Genomic DNA, 24,641 nt, shown 5'->3' with positions numbered 1-24,641 from the left:
GGTGTTCCGAGGAGGGTCACCTCCAGGGTGCAAGAGGCAGAAAGTCACCACGTCTACCAGGGAAGAAGAGGGAGGGACGGGGGACAGCAAGCCAATTTAACACCCTCAGACACAGCTGCTATTCCTCTACTACAGGCAGGAAAACATTATCTTTGAGCTCATCCATATTCCCCCCTGCCCAGCTTTCTAAATGAAAGTGTTCAGTGCATTAAGGCCTCCATGTGGTCACCAGCCAGTTTAAAGCCTGGTGCCATTAATGGGTTTATTTCTGGGCTTTCACAGCGAGGATGTCGCAGCTGCTGCCAAAATGCAGCAGACAGGCAGAAGGGGCCGGGCTGGGTGCAGCTGGCTGTGCTCAGCGTGGCAGGACAGTAGTTTTATCCTCTTGCTTCTGAAGCACGGAGCTGGCAGGAGACATGTACTCCATCATCTCGGGGCCTGGGCAGGCCCGGGCACACCAGCGCTGGGAGCAGCACAACCCACGCACGCTGCCCTGGCCTCGGGTGGGGGGGCTCACAGGCATCTTGGGGGACCCTGCGCCCTCAAGCCACCAGTTACTTGGGAAGAGATAACACCAACAGGAGACACCAGTTTCATTTCCTTCACCTCCCCATTTCTGCCTACCAGATGCCAGATACCAACCCGCGACACCAAAAAATCAGTGCTGCTTTGGGATCTGACTGACAGCTGTCAATCTCTCCCTCCTCACCGAGCTAGAGACCTTGCAGAAGCCCCCAGCTCCTGCTGTTGCCAGGCTGATTCCCCACCTGGCTCCCTTCTCGCTAATCCTGTTTGGCAGGGAGCTAATTGGGATTTATCTGACAGCACCCAATGCCTAGAGAGCCATTTTGTGCTTCCTCTGGGGAGGGCGAAGAGGAGGAGGAAGAGGAGGGAGCCTGCAGAAGGCGTTTGCACGTTCTCCCTTCCCCATCCCCTCCTGCCGTTTTACAGGCTAATTACCAGCATTACAGAGAAAGGAGCAGGAGGGGGAGAAAGTGGGGATTTTAATTATTTCATTTAACACTTGGCAGGACCCAGCTTGACTCCTGCTGAGCAGCGCTTGGAAATAAAGAGCTTTTAAACCCTATCAATGGGAGACGGGGGAGCGGGTGCGGGAGATGGGACTGGGGTGGCCAGCCTCGCGGCTAGGTTGGTGTGTGTGCGCTGGGAGTGGGAAGGGGTGTTAATTCACATCATTCCTAATAAACAGCTGTGCCAGGTGGTGCTGGATGAGGGGTGCCTGGCTGCCTCCTCTGAAGAGGGGGGGTTTCCCCCACTTAATGGCTTTGCCCTGAAACAGCCCTCTCCTACCATGGACACTGGACCACGCAGCTGTCTTAGGGATGCCCGAGCACGGAGCATTGGAGTGGGCCACACGCACGCGTCCCAGGGAACACAGGTCACCCTCTCCCAGGACCGCAGGCCCTTCTCCAAGCTGGTGGTCTGCACGCCACAGCCCGCGCACATGCTGCACTGCAACTGCAAGACAGCCCCTCCGTTAACAGACGTTCCCCCGCGCGCACTGCACAAAGCCCACTCCTCTTCCGCCTAGCCACCCATATGCAATGGTGAATGTTTTATGATGTTTCTGCCCCCCCCCTTAAAAAAGAAAAAAAAAAAAAAACCCAAAACAAGGTTTGCACACAGAACTTGGTGTCCAGAGCTAAAAGTACAGGACTCCTGCCCAAAAGCAGAGACACAGCGAAGCAAAAGCAACCCGGGGAGGGAGGCGATGCATCTCAGCGCTAAGCCACGCAGCTCCCCGCTGTTCCGGCCGAGGAGCCCAAGCACTCTTTGCCCAGCCCCGTCATCCTCTGCCTTCGCAAGGGTAAACCGCTGCCCTGGGTGACCGCTCACACAAACCGCTGGGCTCCCGCTGGCACCCCCGCTCCTGGCCCCGACTCCTCGCTCCCTGCAAGCCCAGCTTGCAGGCTCCAAATAAGGCAGCCGGGCTTGCACCCACAGCCTAAGAGGACTTTCCAGACCAAGGCACTGTGCTAGGGATTTCACGCCTTCGGCGGCCACCGCCTCCCTCCTCTGTGGTTCCCAGGAGACCCACGTTGCCCGCTGGCTCGCTGCGCTGTCAGGACAGCTGCCCACTGCAGGATTGCATGCAGAAGCAGCGCTGAGAACAGCCCCCGGGCTGGAGAGAAGCGAGCCAGGGTGATGCTGGAACCAAGGCCCCTCGAGCCTGTCGCCCTGCATTCTCCCAATACTCCGAGGGTGTCCGGGGCAGGGTGTGCACAGCGCTACGGCCCCAACCCTGCTGCCGCACGGACTGGTGGTACGCCCTGAGCTGCAGCCCGCAGCCCTCGGCTCCTCCGGCAGACTCACACTGCCACCTGCCGCTCCCGCCAACCCGCACGGCAAGAAACTCCGGCTGAGAGTCGAGCGGCGAGCCCACGGCATCTCCACTGACGTGGCACGGAGAGGATGCTGTTAGAGCAACGCGAGGGTGATGAGGAAGGCGAGCCTCTCCCTCGCTGGGGGACAAACAGACCTTTCAAACACCTCAGGGGCTACACTGCCCTGAACTTACATTGTCCTGTGGCTACTGTTTCCCCGAGACAGCATCAAGTCCCTCCACCAGAGGAAGAGCCTTGCCTGACTACTGGAGGGGCTGAGAGTGAATCATCCAAGCCTTCAGCCTCGCTATGTGTTAATTGAGTTGGCTGAGCTGTAAGACGTCACTTCTGCCTACCCTCTTCCAAACGTACACCAGTTGCTTTGCAAGCTGATGTAAACTTGTTCATCTGCAAGGGGGCGTGAGGATCAGCTGGTGTTGCAGAGTTCCTCAAGGATATGATAACATGGGGAGGGTGCAAATAGGAAAAAACAGTAGAAAACAAATGATGAAACAAACCTACGGCACATTTCTGGAGCAAACACCCAGCAGGCTAAAATTAGCATGTGTCCCTGGCGCTCTGGATACCTTCCCACCGAGAAAGCAGCTGTCACCGGAGTGCTTCCAGACAATGAATGATATCCTTCAGCAACCCAGTATACCCAGTAACCCTTCTACCCAGTATAAGGTATGCCTTTTATACTGGGTCTGCCTCAAAGAGCAGCATTGGCTGGAGTTAGGGTACTGCCCATAACCTCATACAGGCCTCAGAGTCCTAAAACCGCATCAGCAGAGCCCGACTAGTGAGAAAACACATCACGCCAGTGAGAGAGGCGTGCAGGGGGTATGAAAGCAGAGGTACCTCCCTAACACACCTCAATTCCTACCCACCCAGCCCAGCACTCAGGGAGCCGAGCAGCAGCAGCGGGGTGGATGCAGGAATGGCCGGCACGTACCCTGTGCAAAGGCGAGACATCCTGACAGCAGAAGCATCCCTTTGCCATGCCAGCTGTACAAAGCGCCGCAGGCAGAGGGAGCACTGGGAGCAATATTCAGGAAAGGGCCTGCCAGCCTTCAGCCAGCGCGGCTCTAGAGAGCGGAAGCTGAACGCCACGCCACAGGGCACCCGAACGCCACGCCACAGGGCACCCGAACGCCACGCCACAGGGCACCCCGGCAGCTCTCTGCCCCCTCCTCCCTCCCAGGCAGGGCTCCGCAGGGGAGCAGCGGGTTGCCCCGCGTTCAGCTGGACGCCTCATGCTGCTCCCTACCCCGGGCCAGCAGCTGAGTCGCGCCAGCCAAGCGCTCTCGCTGCAGCTCTCCCAAGAGGCAGTCCGGCCACGAGAGAGCCCGCACCGGCTAGGAATTACGCCTGCGCCCTCGAGTGACGCGGCTCTGTGCCAGTCGGCACCAGCCGCGGAGGCAGGGCACGGGGGTCCCGCAGAGCGGCTCCGAGACAGGCGCTCGGTTGTGGCTGCGTCCAGCACCCACCGCAGACGAGAGCGTCAGCCCCGGGCCCCGGTCCAAGCCGTCTGGTGCAGCAGAGCTTTGTTAACCGCTTCCCATAAAGCGGACAAACCGCAAGAGCCACGGAGCGGTGCGAGACAGGCCTCCTGGGAACGCACGGAGCCAGACTTAGCAGCGGGGCGAGAGGCAGCAGCATCGTCCCCTCCGGCAGCAGCAGGGGAGGACACGCAGCCCATCGCCCAGCTCCACGGCAGTGCTGCTCAGATAAAGCCAGTGCAGGCCGCTTCCCTGGGGAGAGCAAAGCCCCCTGAGCTACACAGTAAGGTGAAAAGAAGAGAGCCCAAACACGTCACTAGAGAGGAGAAAGGAAACACAGCCAGAAAAAACGCGTGCTTGCACATGCCCTCGGGGGAGGAGGGAAGCTGCTCCAGTTGGATCTTGGATCGGGAAGGCAGGGAGAGCCGCAAGAGCCTACGGAAGGAGGGGAAGGGGAAGGGGAAGGGGAAGGGGAAGGGGAAGGGGAAGGGGAAGGGGAAGGGGAAGGGGAAGGGGAAGGGGAAGGGGAAGGGGAAGGGGAAGGGGAAGGGGAAGGGGAAGGGGAAGGGGAAGGGGAAGGGGAAGGGGAAGGGGAAGGGGAAGGGGAAGGGGAAGGGGAAGGGGAAGGGGAAGGGGAAGGGGAAGGGGAAGGGGAAGGGGAAGGGGAACCCTCTCCTCTGACCAACTACAGTCCTGCTCGGAGATCGCTCGCAAGCACTGCGGAGGGGCTTGCACGTTGGATGGGGATACAGCAAGGGGGCGTGGGCAGTCCCGGGAACCCAGACCCTTTTTCTCCTGCCCACCTACTGTCTGGGAGAGACAAAAGCAGGAGGCATCCAGCTATCGCCCTGTCAACCACGCACAGCTCAAAGTCAAACGTTTGTGCCAGTGTTGCGAGCAGTGAACAGCGTCCAGCCGGTGGGGCTGCTGGCAGCAGCGGCCGGCACCCAGGAGAAGAGCAAGCAGAGTGCTCTTGACTCGGTTTATGCATCTCAGGACTGAGAGGCATAAACCAGCAGGGGATGCTATCGGCTTGCATTGCTTCTCTCCTTGCTCCTCCTGGACCCAGAGAGGCCCAGGGTCCAGGCCGGGAGTAGGCAGCTTTCAATAAAACTTTTATGTCCCTCTGTTCCCTCTCCAGCGCCTTTGCAGCAAGGGCACGTTTCCAAGCAATCCCTTAGCCTACCCTTCCTGATCTACACAATACAGTCTATAGATTATATGTAATGCGGGGCACAAAACAGGGAGGAAATACAGCAGTGATAGCTTTAAACAGCTCACCAGCCACAACTGGTCCAGCCCTTTTCCTCCCTCGGTTCAGTGGGGTTTGACGCAGCCAGTTGCAATGCCCAGACCAAGGCTAGCTGAGCTGCGGCAGCTCCATCCCACCCCACATCACACCAAAAAGCCAGCTGCTTATCCAATGACATATGCGGGTCAGCAGCGAACCTAAAGGTCTCAAGATGAGCACAGTGTGGGCAGAGGTGCGGCCCCAAAGTCAAAGCTGACGCAGAGAAGCGTTTTGATGCCCCTACACCCAGGCCTGTCCATGGCAAACGTGGACCTGGGACCTTCTGCCACGGCAGGGCGGCTGCCCAGGCGTGCTGGAGAGGGGCAGCAGCATAGGGAGGCGTTCTGCTTTTCCCGTCCTCCAGCCCGAGCCAGCCGTGCCGCCGGCGGATGTGCACAAAGGTTTGTGCATGCAGGGGGAGGGCATGAGATGAACTGCCAGCCCCAACCACATGCCAAACGCCTTCCTCACATACGCTCTGTATCCACAGCCACCAAACAAAGGAGCTGGCCACGAGGTTCCCGGGATGCCGGGATTCCCAGCACCAGGGATCAGAGGGAAGCGGGCACGCAGCCAGCCTGCAGCCGTGTACACCCTCGCCCGTTAAGGGCTGCTCTCATCAGCCAGGGCACGCACACGGTTTGTTTTAATGACTGGGATTCACTGTTTAAAACAACTGCCTGTGCAGATGACAGCTGAGGAAGAGATGAGCCGCTGCTGGCACGGTGCAGGGCAGCGAGGCGAGGGGACCAGAGGAGCAGGGACAGGAACACCTTAGGGGCTTCGACCCGTGCCCACGCTTCACTTGCTTTTGCCAGAGGGACGCCCAGAAGAATTGTCTGCGGCGTGTTTGCCCCGCACCTGGAGCTTCTCAGCTCAGCCAGGACGGGGGCACACGTGGCCTCTGCCCTCGACCTGCTGGCAGCGATGCTCTGCCCTTGTTCATTAATCACATCAGGTGCAGCACGTGCCACAAAACCCCCAGGCCAGGTCAACAGGCAAACCGGCCCGTTTCACCTCCAGTATGAGCTGGGACAGTGCTCTCCCCCACCCTCCCCAGGAAGCTGGTGAAGGTGAGAGGCTGAGGATGGAGTCGGATACGAGACAAGCACTAGGTGAGACGCGTCCTTAGATCACAGTTTCACACCCACAGTGCTCCAGGGGCTTGGTGCCGCAGCAGCTGTCGCTTGCTTTGTGCAAGGACACAATCCAATCCAATCGAGCCCAGGCAACAATGTCAGGCTGGGCAATGTGGAGGCAGAGGGGAAAGCAGTTCTTCAAACTGTGATCTAAAAGCAATAGCTCCCTCTGAGGTGAGTGCACACTCCGCAGCCAAGAGGCCGTGGGGACGGGTGTGCCTGTACCCACCTCCAGAAGGTTTCTATTGCTCCAGCACATTCTGGGTGGATGGAAGAATGACACGGACTAACCAGCGAGTCTGATGGTGGATGGAAAAAATGGTATTTTTTTGCATGACACACCACCACTTACCAGCAAGAAGCTTCCTATGTTCTTTAGAAAGCAGGGAAGGGGGAGGAGAAAAAGGAGAGAACAAAACAGTTAGAAACAAGAAAACAGACAGCTAACCCAAAGCTTTCCTACCCACCCCACCCCCCCCCAAGCCCCCTCCTCCAATGCTCCACTATCGACACCACCTCGGGCAGCTTCCATCCACCTCTTCCAGCCCTTTCCAGGCAGCATCGGGCAGTAGCTCCCAGATCACCCCAGAAGATCGTGGCCGGGTTGCTGGCCTTCTAAGCCCATTGATTTAAACATGTTTTCATGGCACAATGGGCTGCCAAATCTCCAGATAGCCATAAACCAGCAGGATCCTGATGTTACTGATGATACTGCGCACTGCAACAGTCTAAATCATGCACAGCAAAACAAGGGAGAAATGAAGAGCCCCAGAACCCTACATACGTGCAAACGACAACAACAAAAACCCCATCAGGAACACCTCAGCACTGACTGCTGCCTATCAGCCGCACGACACAAGCATGCTGGATTAGATACCACAGTTGATTTGATCCACGGAGAAGCCTGCACTCTTTCCTTACAAGGATGGCTAAAGGAGGTCCTGAAGAATGTGCAAGCGCAGCCAAAGACTCAGAAGCCAACATGCATTAACTGTTAAACTTCGTGGGTTGCCTTGCCAGATGATTTTCTGAAACCAAACTCACAATTTGGAAATGTTCAGGAGCTAAGCCTGGAGCTATCCGCGGCCATGCCAGCTTCCCAGTACAGGCTACCAAGGATCAGATGTTTCCCATCCAACTCAAAGGGGCACATCCTTTACCATCGCAGCTCGATACCTCCTATCCAAATGCATCACCTGGGCTAGAACTACTTTTGAAGTCTAGGAAACCAGAGCACAAGATGAAACAAGGTTCCCAACACACATGATGAAAGAGAAGGTTAACAGTTAAACAGCTGAGCATTTTAATAGTTGTTACTGAGCACGGCTTACTTATCTGCAAGTCATCTACGGCAGTATAGAAGTCCTGTAACCATTATAGCATTCATTCTAGATGCCTATGGAAACAGGAGCTGTCCTCACAGCCAGGTCTGTGTCCCACCAGGACATGGGTATCTCCTAGTGTGAAATGCAACTCTTAAGCCCTCTTTCCTATCCCACCCAGACCGCTCTGCCTCCTCACAGGACCACACACCAGCTACTAGACAGTTAAAAGCAGGGTGGAGTTTGGAGTATGTTGTGCTTCTTGTGTGCTTCTCCCAGGGTAGACGCTGCTGAAAGAGGACAGACACGAAGCCCCAGGGGAAGCATGGCCAGACGGGTGGGATGCAGGGGACGGAGGTGGGCGACTTCCCAGGGAAAGGGAGCATGCTGGGCCACATAACAGAGGAAATGGAGGAGGAGGAAGGCAAGGATGCAGCTGGAACAGAGCGCCTCACCCACTGCCCCGCTACCCGGGCTGGGGAGCTCCGAGGCCTCCCCCGTGCTCTGCATGCCACGTTAGCGGCAGCTCCCACAATGGGCTGCGGGACGCGGGTAATGTGACACTGTGAAGGGTCCTGACAGCTCACTGAGACTATTAGGGGAAAAACAAAGTGAGCATTGAGGGCTGGAGACGGCCCCATGTCAAGGAAGTGACGTGCAGCCTTCTCCATTGGCAACCGGGAGCCCTCTCAGCTATAAGCTGTTGGGAGATGCAGGGAAGAAAGGAAGAGGGGAAGAACAGCTTAAAAATATCCCAGAGGAACACAGTTATTTTGGGATTTTAGTTTATAAAAAGAGAAAGAAAAACAGAAATGAAAGCCAAGACCCCATGGCCAGCTCTGGTGCAGATGAAATACAAGTGTCTGGCTGCAGGACTGCAGCACTCCCTCCCTTCTTTTCCTCTGATGCCTCTAAATTAAAATTATGTGGATTACGCTATCTCCGTCACATCCTTTTGTCACCTGGCCGAAGAGGTGGCTCTTCTGGGCCCCTGGACAGCATGGTCTGGGATTGCCAGAGGGAATGGGACCCACCTCCTCTTACTCCGCTATTCCTGGGGAGCGGCAGGAGAGCCCCTTCTTGCCAAGGCAGCACCTCTGACGAGCCACGCTGTCAAGGCGAAAGGAAGGCACAAGAGCAGCAGCAACACCACGACTTGATTTTTGCCAGCGTGCAGGGAGGGGTCAGTGGCTTTTCCTGGGGCGTTCAGATCACAGAATCACAGAATCGTATAGGTTGGAAAAGCCCTTTAAGATCATTGAGTCCAACCATAAACCTAACACTGCCAAGCCCACCACTACACCATGTCCCTGAGCACCTCATCCAAACGGCTTTTAAATACCTCCAGGGATACTTCCAGGGATGCAGAAGCCCTGGAGACAAGGAGTGCTCGGTTGGGGTTTCTACAAAGCTGTCTGCCCACCATATTTCAGGGGATTCGACACGATCACTATTCCTTGCCAAGGGAAAGGATGCGAATGCCAGTGTGGGAGAGAGGCAGTCGCTGCGGGGAGTCACTAGGTGTTGCATATTTTGGGAGACATTCCCGTTGAGCAGGGGAAGAAGTCTCAGGTCCCCCACCTTTGCTGTGGGGGTGTAAGGCAGCTCAGCCTGGTCACCTCAGGCACCGTGGCAGAGAGCCAGCAGCTGCCTGGCAGCAGCCACCGCACAACTCTCGGTCACACATCATTTACTGCGCACGCAGCACTTCTCACCCCGCCGCTTCGCAGCGGGCAGGTCCCTCAGCCGCTGGCACAAGCGGCACAGCCCTGGCACCCCTGGGAGCTTCCCCCCGGTAGGTTACCACGTCACTCCACCGTGCCCCTGCGAGGCGGTCCAGACCACATCGCCTAACGCACACAGGATAAGTGACGTGCCCGAGGCCACTGAGGGAGAAACTGTGGCAGAGGTATATAGCGCACACAGAACAGAGGTCAAGCTGGAAACAAGACCTCATTTCCCATGTGCAAAAGCACGGCATTCCCAAAGCAGCACCTTCTCTTTAAGGTACCCCTGCGGGTAGGTGCAACTGGGGTGTGGAGACCCCCCGGTCCAGCTGGGGCTTTGTGCTGGGTAATGTGGTGTCACTGCCTGCCCACTGGATAGTAACCGAGGCGTTCATATGCAGATACCAAAACCTGATGTTCACTGGGACGGTAACAGCAGCTGCTTTTCAGAGTCAGAAGAAAACCAGAGCGAGTGAAACAGCAACAAAGAGAAGATGAAGTTGCCTGGCCAAGACCCCTGCAGAGCTGCCAACTTCAGTGCTGCAGCCCTCAGGAAATGGGAATTGCAGCTTTGTAGCACCAGGACAAGAGATACGAGTGCTGCTCCAGGCCCAAATCCCACCTGGCTGCCTGGGCTGCAGAACAACGGGGAGGAGCACACGGGATGAGGGCTGGGTGGAGAAAAGGGTCGGTGTCCCCCGTGAGTGCTGCTAGCTCTACAGGTGGGGAACAGAATCCCAGAAGGGTTAAGGGACTTGAGACGCACCCGCTCGGGCTGGTGTCGTCAGAGCAAGACTGAACACTTGACCCCGTGAGCCAGAAGTCGCCTGTGACTCACGGAGCCCTCCGAGCCCAAGGCAGCCCAGCCAGCAACGCTGAGCCCAGCTCAGCAACAGCCACCCACCCACGCAGCGCTGCTCCAGCGCCAGTGCCACCAGATGGAGTCCCAGACAGCCCAGCACCTTCCCACACATTCTGACCTGCAGAGCTTCCACCCCACAGCTCCCGCTCCTTCTTCCCAAGGCTCGGGAGATCACACCAGTCCGGCAGGGTGCACGCGTTCTCCCTCTCGTTTTTAGAACAAAAGCTGAATTGAGATGAGTAGCCCCAGAGCCTGACCTGCCTTTCAACCCAGCAAACGTCACTGTGCTTTGATTTTCCCTTCATCGTGCTGTGGCTCAATGAAGCAGCTGTTCACATCAAGAAGGAGCAAATAAGTTTATTTTACTATATATTAAAAAAAAAAAAAAAAAAAAAGAGAGGGGGAGGCTCTGTTCCAAGGTCAGGCACTTGACTGCAGAAAGTTTTCCCGGACAGAAACACACTCGGAGCAGGGGAATACACCCGAGCTTTGCAGAGAAGCAACGCAGAGCAAGAAGCCGGTGCTCATGCCATGCCATTCCATGCCTGGGGAGTGCAGGCCAGGCCCGCAGCCATGGCTGGAACAAAGCAGACCTACCTCTCTGGAGCACCCAGTACATGCTTTCTGACTTACTCCTGCCAGGGCCTGAGCCACTACATCATGAAAAGTGGTACTTCTGAGAAATCACATGTGACTTGGACAAGTCACTCAACACAGCTGTTGCAAAGCCAGAACTATGTCCTGTTCAACAGCTCAGTTCCCGAGACTCTCGACCAATGCATAACCCAGACCGTTTCCCTGCCGCTCAGGTCAGAAGAACTCACCAAGGCAAGCTGTCCTCTGGGAAAACCCCGCTTGGAGATCCCAACCTGAAGAGAAGGCCCTGTAAGTGCCTCAAGGAAGGGAAGGAGAAAGCCAGACAAAGGGCTGGAGAAAGCCAGAAGAGCCAGAGACAGTTTCCATCAATTTAACATTAAATCCCTACACGAAGAAATGAAACCCAAGTGCCTGGGGCACTGTGCAGGGCAGGGGGTTTCATCCGCAAGTCTTCCTTCGAAGCGGGAACCTGCTGCATGCCAGTGAAGGGCACGGGGGGTGGATATTGCCCACCCGCACCCCACCTCTCTCAGTGCACCCAAGGGAGGAAGCTGGACCGCCTGCAGAACCAGAAAAGCTGGGCTCTGAGGGGCCACGAGGGATCCCTGATAGATCCCAGGAACCCGACAGCCCGGTGTTTTCGTTGCCCTCACACTAATGTCCCCGATAAGCCTGCCGGCGAGATCCAGGTTGGACTGTCTCATTCCCAAGGAAACAAGCCAAGGGTTCCCACGCCACCTTCCCGCTGCTCAGTGCACAAAGCAACACAGACTTCCTGAAATCCCTCTCTCCGTGACCCTCCCTACTGTTTCTCTGCATCCTGCTCCAAGGCCACACTCTGCACTGAGATAACAAGGCACTTGGCTGCCAAAACCAGCAGCCAGGAAGGCCCAGGATCCACGCAAATCTGCAATTCAAACGAAGACCTGATCTGAATGGTCAGAAGCTGGAGCTGAAGCCCTGGGGCTCGGGCGTACCTAATCCACGTCAGGCCAGCGTGGGATCTCTGGAAGAGCTCGGGGACTAGGAACCACGGTCCCACCGACGGCCAGGGGCACACAGGCACCCGTCCCCCAGCCGCAGCGGGCAGGCAGTGCCAGCAGCCGGGCAGGCCGAGTCGTTCCAGCTCAGCCCCGCAGGAACGGGCAGTTCTGCTGCACCTCCCGCGTCCAGCGACCGAGGCGAAGGGCTGGAGAAAGCCAGAATAGCCAGAGACGGTTTCCATCAATTTAACATTAAATCCCTACACGAAGAAATGAAACCCAAGCAATCGCGCACTACAAAAGAAAATTTCTCCGTTTGCTTTGCAGTTGGCACTTAATTCAGAAATTTTCTTAAGTCTGGGGCATCCAGTCGTCCCTGCTCCTGTAAATCACACACTAATTAAACACATTACACTTGCTCTCAAAAACATATCAATCAATTGGCATGCGATCAGCATCCAATAATTGCTGCTGCTGAAATTCAGCCTCCCTGGAGAGGTGCAATTTTCTGTGGTAATTGTTTAAGTTTGGCAAGCAAGATGGGAGCTAACGAGCAGCCCAACTGCCACCTTGGAGGAGGGTGCTGCTGAAGGGAGAAGAGGAGGCAGGGATTTTCCCACCTTCCTCCATTCCCAAGCTCTGAAGAACAGTCCCCAAAACACAGCCAGAATGGAAACCAGATGTGTAGGAAGTGTCTCATTAGCAGTAATTGCTTTGCAAGGATTTGAGGTTTCCCCTCTGTGCCACCACCAAACACACTTTTAAGAAGCTGCCGTGGGTTGGGTACCGGGACGCACTGGTGGGGAGGGAGGAAAACACCCACAGGGCAGAGTCTCTACTACACTAACACTTTTATTGAAGCCAGGGAAAGTTTACTCAGACAGGGCTGGCTGCAGGCATCAGCCTGCAGAGGATCACCACTCCGGCAGATTAAGCTGCAAAAACTCAGCATCTCCAACCCCTCTTTCTCGAGCGCGGCTCATCACGGCCAAATGATTCGTGAAATAGCCTCATGATTAGCTCCCTTGCAGCCTCCCTGCTTTCATAAGGGAGAAAACAGGCACGAGACACTCCAGGAACTCGTCTCCTTCTCTGCAACTCAAGGCTGATTAGAGGGCTTGGCAGGGACGCTAGGCTTCCCTTACTCAACCATCCCCGCTTGTAATTTTACCTGTGGAGTGATTTTCCTTGGATTACAGGGTTGAACCCAGAACAAATCAAAGCCAAAGACACAAATAAGAACAGGTCAATCGGGTCCTTGCACAGAACTGCAGAGCTGTTTCTGTTCCCTGGAATAGGGAGACCCAAAACAAGGCAGGATAGCCACGAGCCGCCTCAGGGACCGGACGAGACCCGAGACCCCCCCCTTCTGCTCAGAGTCCCCGTGGCATCGAGGGCCGTTATCTTCACCGTGCTGCACAAGTTTCCCCCGTCAGGTGACAACTTACCACCTATTCATTCTACTAAATCATCCCTTTGTTCTTGTGCTGAATTTCCACTTCTTCAAATGAAAGCGCAGGCAGAATCTCTGATTTATAGCAGACTATCTTCATAATTCTGCCCTCCTGCACCCCACGCAGCACTAGCTTTGATGACACCAGAGGGAAGCAGACAGTGGTTAAGCAGCCAGCACACCCAGCTGGGCCGTACCGCTCTCCTCCGCGGCTGGTCTCATCCCCTACCAGGGGGCTGAGCTGGCCCGCAGACCCTGCTGCAGGGACCCATGGTTTATTATCCCAAGACAGAAAACCCTGGGAAGCAGCACCTCGTCCTCTAAGCCCACACCAGAATCACCCCGGACGCATCCCTCCGCGATGGGAACGAGCTATGAGGATGCAAAGCTGAACAGGAGACGGTGTTACCTGCCACCCACAACACGATGGTCACCAGCGGCTTTGTCACCTCGTTGGAGAGAGGTGGGCAAATCCATGCCCTAAGCAATTTCCCTGTCCCGAGGGCCAGTCTCTACAACCGGGGTAGCGTGAGGGACCCCAGATCCAGCTGGGGTGCACTCCCAGGAGGAGATCCTTACTGCAGGACCACTCTTCCCCCACATTTCCTTCTCCAGCCCATGCAAGACAAAGGACCCAGTCTTTGCTAGACATTAACTGTAACAGCCACCCCCAGGGACAGGGTGGAAGAGCGATTCGAATGTCAAAGGAGGAGTAGGGAGCTGCATTATTTTTGGTGAGACGAGCATAATTGAGAGCCTGCAAATCTCCCGTATTCCTTGGGCTCCTTTCTCAAGTCCCTTTAGCATGCCGTATCCCCTCTCCCCCTCCCACCCAACGCCAGCAGAGCTCAGATCGCAGTCTCCAGGGCTAAGACAATAGCTGCTTATGTTCTAAACTAGCGCTGCTTTCTGGGAAGAGAGCCAGGCTTGGCAGCTCTCAGCAGCAGGGAATAAAAGACGTGTTTGTGCTATGGAGCCCCTCTGCACCAGTGGGGCACCCTCAAAGGGAGGCAAGGCATCAGCCTGCTGGGGATCCGAAACAGAAACGCAGACAGATGCCCTGAGCTTAGTGAGAGGAGAGTGAGAAAGACCACAGGACCAAGATAGAAGCAAGCACTTTGTTCAAGGAAGCGAGCTGCGCAACCAGCAGCAAGCAAGGCCCTTGGGCACGGGCAGATGCACAGCATCCCCCCTCCAAGAGCTGAGAGAGCCAAGGCCGCAGCGCATCGGGCTGCTGAAATCGGTGGGAACTGAGGATGCTCCGAACGCCGGGGCCACTCGAAGCAGGAGGCGGGGGCACGGCAAAGCACGGGCACAGTCCCCACCGAGAGCAAGCCGCACGTCCACAGGGCCCGTCTGAGCATGAACAACAGGGACCTCCGCTGCAGCGGAGCTCCCTCCACCCCACGGCGGGGAGCAGGCTCAGGAGGCAGGCAGGCAGCCCTGTGTTTTGCCAGTCGTTTCTTCATGCTCGCTGCTGCCAAGCCTGAGCACGCAGTCCCAGGGGATCTCCTTCTCCGCAGCGTGGCACTCTGAACGCCTGCACCGTGGGCTGGATAACAAAGAGGTGCCCTTTGCTTTGTCTAGAAGTCCCTGGAGGGGCAGAGGGTCCCACCCTGCAGGGCCCACGGATGTCCTAGTGGTGCCCGAGCCCTGGCAGCGGCAGACCAGACCCACCCATTGGAGCCTGAACACGGCTCCACTGCTTTCACACCCTGTCTATAGCTGGCTGGGAGGCGATGAAACCACCCACTTGTCCTCTTCGCCATCACGGCCGCTTCCACAGGCTCAGCCCCAGCTGCTGGGAGTGCAGCGGGGTGGAAAGCCCACCACAACAGCGGCACCCCCCGCTTGGCTGCTGCCCTTTGTGGAAGGGCCCAGGGTCAGCAGGGACAGGAGCCGCGGGCAGGCATCACGCTCGGTACAAGCCGCGGCTTGGCTCCTACCTGCCCTTCCTAGGTCAGAAAGTGGGAATGCATTTCTCAGGCCAGGACTGCATCCCCTGCCTCCAGCCAGCAGCCGGGGACATGCCAGCCAGCACTCCGAGACCAGCCGTCCTGCCTGCTGCTAACAGAGGCATTGCACGGAGCCGGTGAAGCTAAAAAGCACAGGGGGCCTTCCCATGCAGGCAATTTTCTGGGTTGAGCAGCAAGTGCAGCAGTCAGCCTGCAACCCCAGTAGCTGCCCAGTATGGATACCGCCCCAGTAGCTGCCCAGTATGGATACTGCTCCCCGTGCCCTTGACAACACAGGCTTTTGCCCCACTGAGCTCTTCTGGTACCTCTCCCATGCCCCAGGCATTTCCCGATATCCTTCCTCAGCACTGCTGTCAGATGCAATAACCAACAGCAGTGTCTTTAGAATGCCCATGTTTCGCTGCAGTGAAACAAAATGCAAATCAATTAATCTAAAAAAATAAAAATAAAAAAGCAAACTGGCCTCTTCTTTTCCTTTCTTTTTACAAAGCTTTAAAGTTGCTTTTTTGACTGTCCTGAATAATTGAAGTTAACATGAAAATTTAAAGTCTTTCAAGATTTCATTAAAATTCATTCTCTTTCCCTTTGGAGAATTGTCATTGCCAGAGTCCCATGTAGGGCAGACAACACAAGCAGCTGCCTCCGTTCACAGCATTTAACTCCGTTCTCTCTGGCTAAAGAAAATTCCCTCTTAAGTGTTTAATGGAGACCCTGAAATAACATCCTTCACTGCTCCCCATCATCAGCCTACTAATCCCACTCCCACCCGATTCCAGCACAAATCTTGCATTTACCCTACCTCCTTCAACCCATTTAAGCTCCACCATTTCCCTACCGCTCCTCCGGTCCCAGCAGCCCGCAGCAGGAGCACAGCACGATCACGGGCTCCCGCACCGAGCCAGCAAGGCAGCTCCCTTGACCCCTTCCTCACACCAGTTAGGTGGTCTCCTCCCTCCCCAGCGACTTCTGCTTCGCATCGCGTATTCACCGGTGGGCACGGCACTTCACAGAAGAACGAGGTCTTGCATCTCCCAGCAGGAAGGATCCAAATAAACCCTCCAGCGTAAGCCAGCCTCTAGCAGAGGGCAGTATGCAGACACGTGCCTCAAGGACAGCACTACTACCACAGTCCCTTCCAGGATGCCCAACGCTGGTGGCCATGGTCCTTCTCAGCGTGCTGCGCTCCAGGAAGCCACGGCTCTGTCGGGAGGACAGGACTGCGGGAGCATCCGAGCAAAGCTGGCCCCCGGAGCGGCAGGCAGGGGAGCGCAGCTTGGCGCGGGGGAGAGGGGGATTCACAGGGCACTACAAGGGGGTCCTGCACCCAGCAAGCTCTCCGTTCCCAGAGCAGCAGCGAGGGGCTTGGCCCGCTCCCGCTCCCGCTGCTAGCCCCAGCAGGCAGCTGCCCACCTCCTTCCCGACAGCAAACCGCCACGTCCAATCTTCATATTCTCATGAAGAGAGCAACCCTAGCCCAGGAAACCTAAGACAAATGGCAACGTTTTTAGAAATACGTATTTTTCAATTGCAAGACTCCAGGTTGTCTTTAAAAGGCCAAAATGTGCTTCCCCGGAGCATTTGCAACGCAGGAAGGGTGGCCCTTGGTTAGGCCATCAGGTAAACTAACACACACAAGGAAAACAGCAGAGACTAGGAAAAAAAATTGAAGGCTAGAGCTGATGTTAGCGCTCTTAAAACGATGCCGAGGCTATCAAAGCCTACTGGGCTTTTCTGCGAGAGCCGTTTAGCAGCACCCTCGGCGGCTGCCGGCCGCTGCTCTCCCAGCACGGCTGGGCTCCGGAGGCTGTGCAGGGAGGGTCAGGTTTCCTATTAAATCACAGCACCAGGCTAGAGGCACTGTTACCAATTAAGTGTTATAACCTTCAGTGAAGCCCTCCCAATTTACCCCACTTGACCAACTGACCCTGAAGATTCTGAACAGCCTCTGTAAATCCTATTGATCTTTACCGAAGTCAAACCCATGCGGGTTTTGTTTCCAGAAGGGAAGTTATCAGGGAGCAAGAATGTTGTACTTGCACTGACCATTAACCTCACACTTTCCTTTTAAGCATAAGCTGACCCTTTTCTCCTCGTGGTAAAGGAACAAGCTGGCACTTCAGAACAGACGTACACTCCAAAAAGCTCCCAGCAGCAATACTAGCACCGAGCGCTCACTTCTCCACATCGTGTAACCCTTACGAGGAAAACCCCCTGCCCCTCCAGGTGCAAGGAGAGCCAGGGCAGAGGCTGCCTTTGCTCTCGGGGCTCTCTTCTCACAGCAGAGCTAGTACATTCCCTCTTCCAAAAGGACGTAATGAGGACCAAACTACAGCCGTTGTGCCCAGCGGTTAGTGCCAAGGCCGAGGAGTACGGCATAAGTCCAGGCTCGGGAGACCAGGCAAAAGACAGAACACAAGGCAAGGACGCAGCGCTCCCCAGGGCGTTTCCTCCCTGATCCACCAAGACAGGGCAAGTCCACCACACAAGCAATTGGGAGGAGAGCACCCAAGCAGGACGTCTCCCACTACCACGAGATCTTCTGGACCAGAAGTGGCAAACCATGAGAGATTTATAGTCCTTTCCAGGTGCGTGATGTATTTAAGAGTGCAGGAAAATCCAAGAGACAGGTGCCAGGATGCAGAACAGTCTCTAGCTGCAAAGTGCCATGAGCACACAGGGCTATTATAAGGGATCATTAGCACGAAAGGCAACAGCATGGCACAAAAGCCCACAGCCAGGTAAAGCAGGATTAGAGAGGCAGCAGCCACTCACTCCAAGCAAACAAGTTTTGGGCCAGCGACAGAGGCCAGCAGAGCTGGCAGCAAGGTTCAGCGAAGGACTCGTAGCTGCCCGCTCCAGAGCCTTAGGGGTAAAACAAGGGAAAACCAAAATAAACCTCATTAAAAACTGCCTCCGCCCTACTTCTCTAAGCCACCATACTGCTGGTGGTACAACGCAAAAGCCTGACAGTATCCAACGGCACCAGCTCCCTTCTGCTTCAGAGCCCTGCAACTCTTGGCAGTTCCTCTCGCCTGCCCCTAACACGCTCTTCTGCAGAACTCAAAAGGCTCTGCATCATTTCTGCCTGCAGGAGGGCCAGGAGACAAGCTGGGGTCTCTTCTGGGATCCCAGAGCATTAGTGGTCCTAGCAGGAAGCTGAGAAGGCCAAGATCTTTATTTTTTGAATCGAAGATTTAAAACTGAGCAGAAAAGAAAGGTTCAATCCATCCACAAAGGATGTCTGGTGTGGGTCCCAGTCACGCAGTGGGAATGTGGGAGCATCAAGAGAAGCCAGCCCTGTCGCCTTTCCTAGGATGGAAAGCATCACTGCCAACTCCGGCTGCTGGTGCAGAGACACAGGAGAAAGACAGCCCCTACTTAAAGCATTCCAGCTATCCTTATCTCTGTCTTCATGATCCTTCCCCAGCCACTGATGCCTAGTCAACCAGTTGATACTCAGACACAGCCCATCCCAATTCTGCAAAATGGAAGTTTTATTCACACCCTCCTAAGAAGGAGAAAGGGGCAGAGGCGGTTTCTTTTACGCCAGGGGGCAAACGGGACAAGCTCTTTCTATCCCCTCTCCACGTATGCTCTGCTCACCCCTGCTACCTGCACAGGAGAGCTCCCTTCACACTGAAAAGCCCCCCAGGCACCCACACACACTCACTGCTGGCTGGGCTAGCGACTGCCCAGGAACAGGCTGATTCCAGTAATCAGCCTCCCACGCACACGTACTCCGCTCCCTTGAAGCCGTAAGTTCCCATCGCACAAGGCGTCCTTGTGTGTCGAGACCAAATGCGTCCCAGCCTCCCCTACCCCACTTCCAGCCCAAGAAAGGAGATAAATGCTGTTCTTACCTAGTAATGAATAATCCAGAATCCACGTGGGAGAGGACAGCACATGCAAAAAAAACAGAGCAAAAACAGTTGGTCAGACCAGAGTAAACTCTTATCTACAGACTTGCCAAGCAGAGCCGCTCTGCCCCGCTCCTCCCTGGGCAGCGCAGGCTGGTTCCGCTGGCCATGGAAAATAGCTCGCCGGAGTCGGGGCGAGGGAGGGGTCACCGTGCTCAGCCAGCCCCCGGGTCTGATTCCTCACCCCCTGCACAAGAAGTTCCCCACCCCACTTTCGCTCACCCCCAGAAGCCTGCAGCCCCCCAAGAGCAGCCATCTGCTCAGCAGACCTGCAAAGCATCATCCCTCACCCACCCCGACTCCAAGCCAGAGAAATGGTGCGGATCAAAGCCCCACGAAGAACAGCCTGGATAAAAGCAAGGGAGAAACCCTGACCCTTGCAGATCTGCAGGGACTCCAGCGGAAGGCAGATAAGCCTTATCAGCGGCACAGAGGACAGCGGAGTCCCTGGTTCCTGCCACTCCGCTGACAAGCATCTCGGGGAGCGGGCCTGATCCCCGCAGAACGAGGCTGTGCAGCACCCCGACAGCAGCCCAGCTGCACCTCCTCTTCTGTGTGCTACAAGAGTTAACCCAATAAGGGAGAAAGACAAAGTGGAGGAAGAGTTTGATGAGCTTGCCTTTCCCCAGGAAGGGGAGATGCCCGAACAGTGCTTGAGCCAACCAGAGGAGGAAGGAGGCACCCACCAAAACCTACGCAAAGAATGTATTTGGTGTCAGGGAAGAGGCACGGTGCAAAATGGGTCACACACCTCAAGGGAAAAGGAGCCATCTGCCAAAGAACCATCCGAGTGGCGTCGATCAGGAGCCCTGACAGGATGGAGGGGTACTGCCAAGGGTACAGCCCAGGACACGGAGTAGTCAAAGGATGCACACCCAGTGAGGATGGGGAGGAAGAAAGCAGCAACCAAGTTTATTTGTCTTCTGGCAACTCCCCTCACGCTAGATTTCCACAAAGCCTCAGACCTCTCTGTGCCGAAGGCACGCACTCTGCAGCGGAGCAGCCAGGTTACACGGGATCTCGGCAGAGAGGAAAGAGACCCAAATGAGACGGCGAGCAGACTCTCCTGCCCCCGAGTTCCCAGGTCCATCTGTCTGGCATCACCACAGGCACCAGACATGCAGCTCGTAGGGCAGAGGCTAGCAGGACCTCCGAAGGCTGTTGCTGGGAATGCCATTATCAGCTCTTCCTCTACAACCTCCCCGCAACATCTGTTCCATACAACAGTCAGACCCCTCTTCTCCTCTGTCACAAGGGATATGCCCGAAATGCTCCGTGGGGGGGAACGCACAACTACTACAAGAGTCTTATTCTGCAGTCCCCTCCGAGGGCTGGGATCGGGTGGGCAAAGCTCAGGAGACTTGAGGGAGCCAACGAACCACAATCAGCTGGAGGAACTGAAAGCAAGAAACCACTGCTGGCCCACGCCGCATCAGTCTCATTTCCTAATAGCAGGTTTTAATCGCCTAATTGGGCTGCAGCAATGCTCCCAACACAGGGACAGGGTTATGCAGCTGAAGTCACCTGGACGGCTCAGAAAAAGCCGAGTAAGGAGCCAGGGCTGGAAAAACCCCAACACCTCCACCAGCACTCAGGACAACCCAGCCCTCTCACTCACCCTCCCCTGCAGACAGAGGGATATTGCTCTGCTTAAGTCAGGGGAGAAACCATGGGATAACAGGGACTCACCTGAGGCAACCTAAGGATATAAATGGTAGGCACGAGAAAGGTGTGCTCCTCACTGAAGAGCGCAGCTTGCTGTGGATAGGCAATACCCCTTCCCCACCCAGTGCCGGCATATAAAACAGGAACAAATACAGTTCTTGGGTTAACTGCGCAGAGAAGTGACAACGGAGGAGGACTTGAGCCCGCACTTGCTGATCCTGCCCCAGCCCTGGTAAAGTAGTTATGAACCCTGATAAGTCCCCTTGCTATCTCTTTCAGGTGACCGCTTATTTGTCCGCTCCTCCCATAAAGATGCGGCGTGTCCCTGCTTTGCTTGGCTGAGAAGATACCTGCAGACAGGCAGCTCGCCCTCCCCGCAGGAGGACAGACCTAGATTAACCATCCTCTGGAGAAAGGCAAGACCTAAGACCCCAAACAGCCTAGGAAGCAAGACACCAGTAGACGCTCCCCTGTGTTTAACGGAGGGGCCAAGCCACAGGGCGGCCTGGCTGTTCTCTCCTTACAGCTCCGACTGCCCAGGCGTGGAGCCCGGGATGTCGTGCTGCAGCAGGGAGCTGGCTGGTGCTGTGTCCCAGCTGCAGGACGGTGCTCTGCCCCAGGGACCAGCCCACCCACTCACCCAGTCGGTCCCTCCGGGCTATGGTGCAGCAGAAAGATGCTCTAGATCAGCAGCCATGTCCCATCCTACCGGTGGACAGGCCCTTGGTTGATCTTACTCTGTTTTAACGTAAGGTCCTAAGCTGAGGGTGTCATTCCTGCAGCTTCCCTCCTCCGCAAACAAGGACATACCCATCCAAGAGAGTGCCAAGACTGAAACGCAGGTTAGAGGCGCTCCAAAATTCCCTTGAGATGAGCATGGTGGACAGTACAGACTCAGAGAGCAGGTAGGTAGAAACGACACCAACGTAAACCGCCTGGAAAGGCTTTGGGAGCAGCAGACCAGGGGAAAGCAGAGTCACATACCCATAGCACATACCCTGGCTCCCATAGCGAGGGAGCGGGCATCTCTCCCAAAGCGGTGAGGCCAAAAGGGCAGCGAGAGCCCAGCAGAGCCAGGGAACAGCAGCAAACAGCTGCTGCCAATGCTCCGGCCAGCAAGGGTTGCCAAGGCTGCTGGGCTCTGTATATGCAGCAACAACCTTTGAAGTCAGGGCAGAGGAATGTCCCCTGCTCCTCTCCGCCAAGGCAGGGCAGGAGAGACCGTGCTCCCGCAGCCACCTCTCTGCTCTTCACCTGCCACCATCCCCACGGTACACAAAAGCGGGGGTCCACGCTCCATCGTGCCTTTAGGCAATGAGCCACGGCAGGCCAGAAGGAGCAAGCTGTGACCATAAAGCATCTTACCCTCTAAGCACTTGCTTCCCAGGAGTACGGTGCTTGGGAGCCGGAGGACAGTGCCCACCAGCCTGGCGGGTCACGTCGCTTGCCTCGTGACACCAGGTGACAGCTCTCCCCTCTCCAGCCCCACGACTCTCCCGTCTTTAAGCAGCTCTGACAGCCCCTCCTCTGGGGGAGGGAGCCCGCTGCACGCATCCTTTATTGATTGAGGCCATGGGCTCCTTCTGAACAAATTCCAACAAATTTTGGGTGTTGATTCCCACGTAGGCAGTTTTCTGCCTGTAAACAATTATTCCTGTATTTTGACACCCCCATAGCGTAGTCAGACCATCTGTCTGAACTGCAAGGCTGTTAACTGGTGTTAAACTGCCATTAGCTGCAGATGCAGAGCTAGTGCTAGGATTAGTTTGAAACAACCACCAAACCCCCCGAAACGCACATACAAGTTAAGATGCGACTGAAATGAACCGGCAGAGCCAATTATCTGTCCCCTACGGCCATTAAGTGCCACGCGGACCCCACGTCCTCACCACGCAGCTTCCACAGCCCGAGCTGTGACTTTGCCCATCCCGTTGACCAAGACTCCCACACGGCGAAGCCAATTGGTTTCCACCCCGCTTGGGAGCGGCATCCAGCATGACACCCAGATCTCCCGTGTCGTACACGGGCGTGATTCCCGTAACAGGTCAGCGTTACAGTGGCCGGTTTCCAGCCCTGCTCCAGGGCAAAGAATGTAACACGTTAAGATGTAAGACATGCAAGATTTACTGGGAAGGGAAAGCCTTTAATCTGAGGCAGGCTTCAAGCAAGTGCCAGCTCCTTTCAACTCTATCCTCACATACGCTGCTAGAGGACCGGCTGTCGCTCAGGAGGAGCACGGCAGCGAGGGTAGTGCTTACAAGACATGGCAGTGCAGATTCCCAGCCCCACCAACTGCTGCGGGGCTGCCGATCACACAGGCTGCAGTCGGAAGGGTACGTGTATATACGCTCAGATGTAACGCTACCTCACATCCCATGCCATAGGCACCGTGCTGCATGGAAAGGCAGGCATGCACCATCACGAGCTGCGTGCGGGCCAGGCGCAGCGAAGCCGCTTCTGCCAAGCCTCTGAGCCACATGTTTTGTGTGAACCACGACCGCTCTGTGAGCAATGTGCCACAGAAACCAGCCTGTCTGGCACAGCAGGGAGCAGAGCCCCTGCATCCCACTTCAGGTCAGTCCCGTTACGCCCCACGTAATGGAGCGCAGAAGCCAGAGGGCTTGGAGGAGGAAGAGAAACTCCCTCTGACAAGTTGGTGTTCCCTGTGCAAAGCTCCGACCGTGCCAGGCTGTGCCTGAGGCCCCGCTGCAGGGTGCTCTCCTGCAGCAAGGGCAAGCCGTGCAGCCCTCCTGTTCAGGAAGAAATTATGCAGGTCCCACTAACACTGTGCACATCCCCGCTGCCCTTCCACAGCATCCTTCCTCCTCCCCCAGTGCACACTCCCAGCCCCCCCCTTCCTGTACCCCACTTGCAAAAGGCAAGTGGGGTCTCCCGCATAAAAGCCCCAGTAGCCTAACCCCTCAGCGCTGTCCCTCTCCTTCCCTGTGACAGGAGCCACCGCCTCACCAAGCCAGAGGTGGCCGGACCCACGCCCCCAGGAGCCCTCCGCAGCAAGAGGCACTGCTCTGCACAGACAGGCTAACCCATGGCGGTGCAGAAAGCGCCCGTCCTCTGCAGGCGAGTCCTCGCAAATCTGCGTGCGCAGGGTCAGAGTGCAGACCTCTGCGGTGGGGGAGGAAAAGCCCCCGCTGGAAAGCGGAGCAAAAGGCACAGAATATGTGTGAAGGAGCCAGCCAGCCACCAGACTCTGCCAGGGAAACAGAAGCCCCGGAGCAGTATTTCCTCTTATCGTGACAGATGCAATGGCCAGAGGGTCCCTAGGGGCTGGAGGCTCACTGGCCGGGTTCACAGGGCAGGGGCTCCAGCCCACACTGCTGCTTCCCTTCATCCTCTGGCAGAAAGACACCAACCCGCTCGGGGGACCGATTTCCGGGGACAGCACTTCACCAAAGGGTTCCCACGCTTCGGCTGGGCGGAGGGGTTGGGATATCCACCATCCTTGCGTTGGGGAAGAAGCAAGCGCTTATCACACGCTCCCCTTTCTGCAGAGGTGCTGTAACGCAGCACACGCAGCCGCTGGCAGAGGGGGAGCAGGCAGCTCCCTTGGGGCACACGAGAGCCCAGCGCTGCCGCTAGCCAGCCCTGCCAAGCGTGATGATCCCGGAGAGCGGGACCGGGATCTGCGGGAGCGACGATGCCGGCACGCTCGCCAAGGTGACACGTGCCAACTCGGGCACGGCCACCACCCCTCTGGGTGGGAGGGCAGGCGGCACAGCTGTAAATGGCAAGGCAGGAGGGGGGCAGAAGCACAGCCTCCTGCTTGCAGAGGCGGCTTGCCCACAGGCCTGCACCAGCAGGAGTGGTCCAGCTGCCATCTTAAAGCATCTCTTTCCTTTTGTTT

The 24,641-nt window shown here is 56.4% G+C and overlaps 1 protein-coding gene across 2 annotated transcripts in view; it reads right to left on the bottom strand.

Moving 5' to 3' along the window:
• AGRN (agrin) overlaps positions 1-24,641 on the bottom strand; it is a 129,704-nt gene that overhangs the window by 73,665 nt on the left and 31,398 nt on the right. Inside the window, exon 3 of one of the 2 annotated variants that reach the window (XM_075520225.1) lies at positions 6,630-6,650. The exons of the other annotated variant lie outside the window; for it this stretch is intronic. Coding sequence (XP_075376340.1) covers positions 6,630-6,650 — 21 coding nt within the window. The remainder of the gene's footprint in view (positions 1-6,629; positions 6,651-24,641) is intronic. 2 annotated transcript variants of the gene reach the window in all.

This window comes from Mycteria americana, chromosome 18 (genome assembly GCF_035582795.1).
Source record: "Mycteria americana isolate JAX WOST 10 ecotype Jacksonville Zoo and Gardens chromosome 18, USCA_MyAme_1.0, whole genome shotgun sequence".
NCBI classification, from domain to species: domain Eukaryota; kingdom Metazoa; phylum Chordata; class Aves; order Ciconiiformes; family Ciconiidae; genus Mycteria; species Mycteria americana.
The sequence above is the reverse complement of the archived record's forward strand: the minus strand, read 5'-3'. Positions and strand labels throughout refer to the sequence as shown.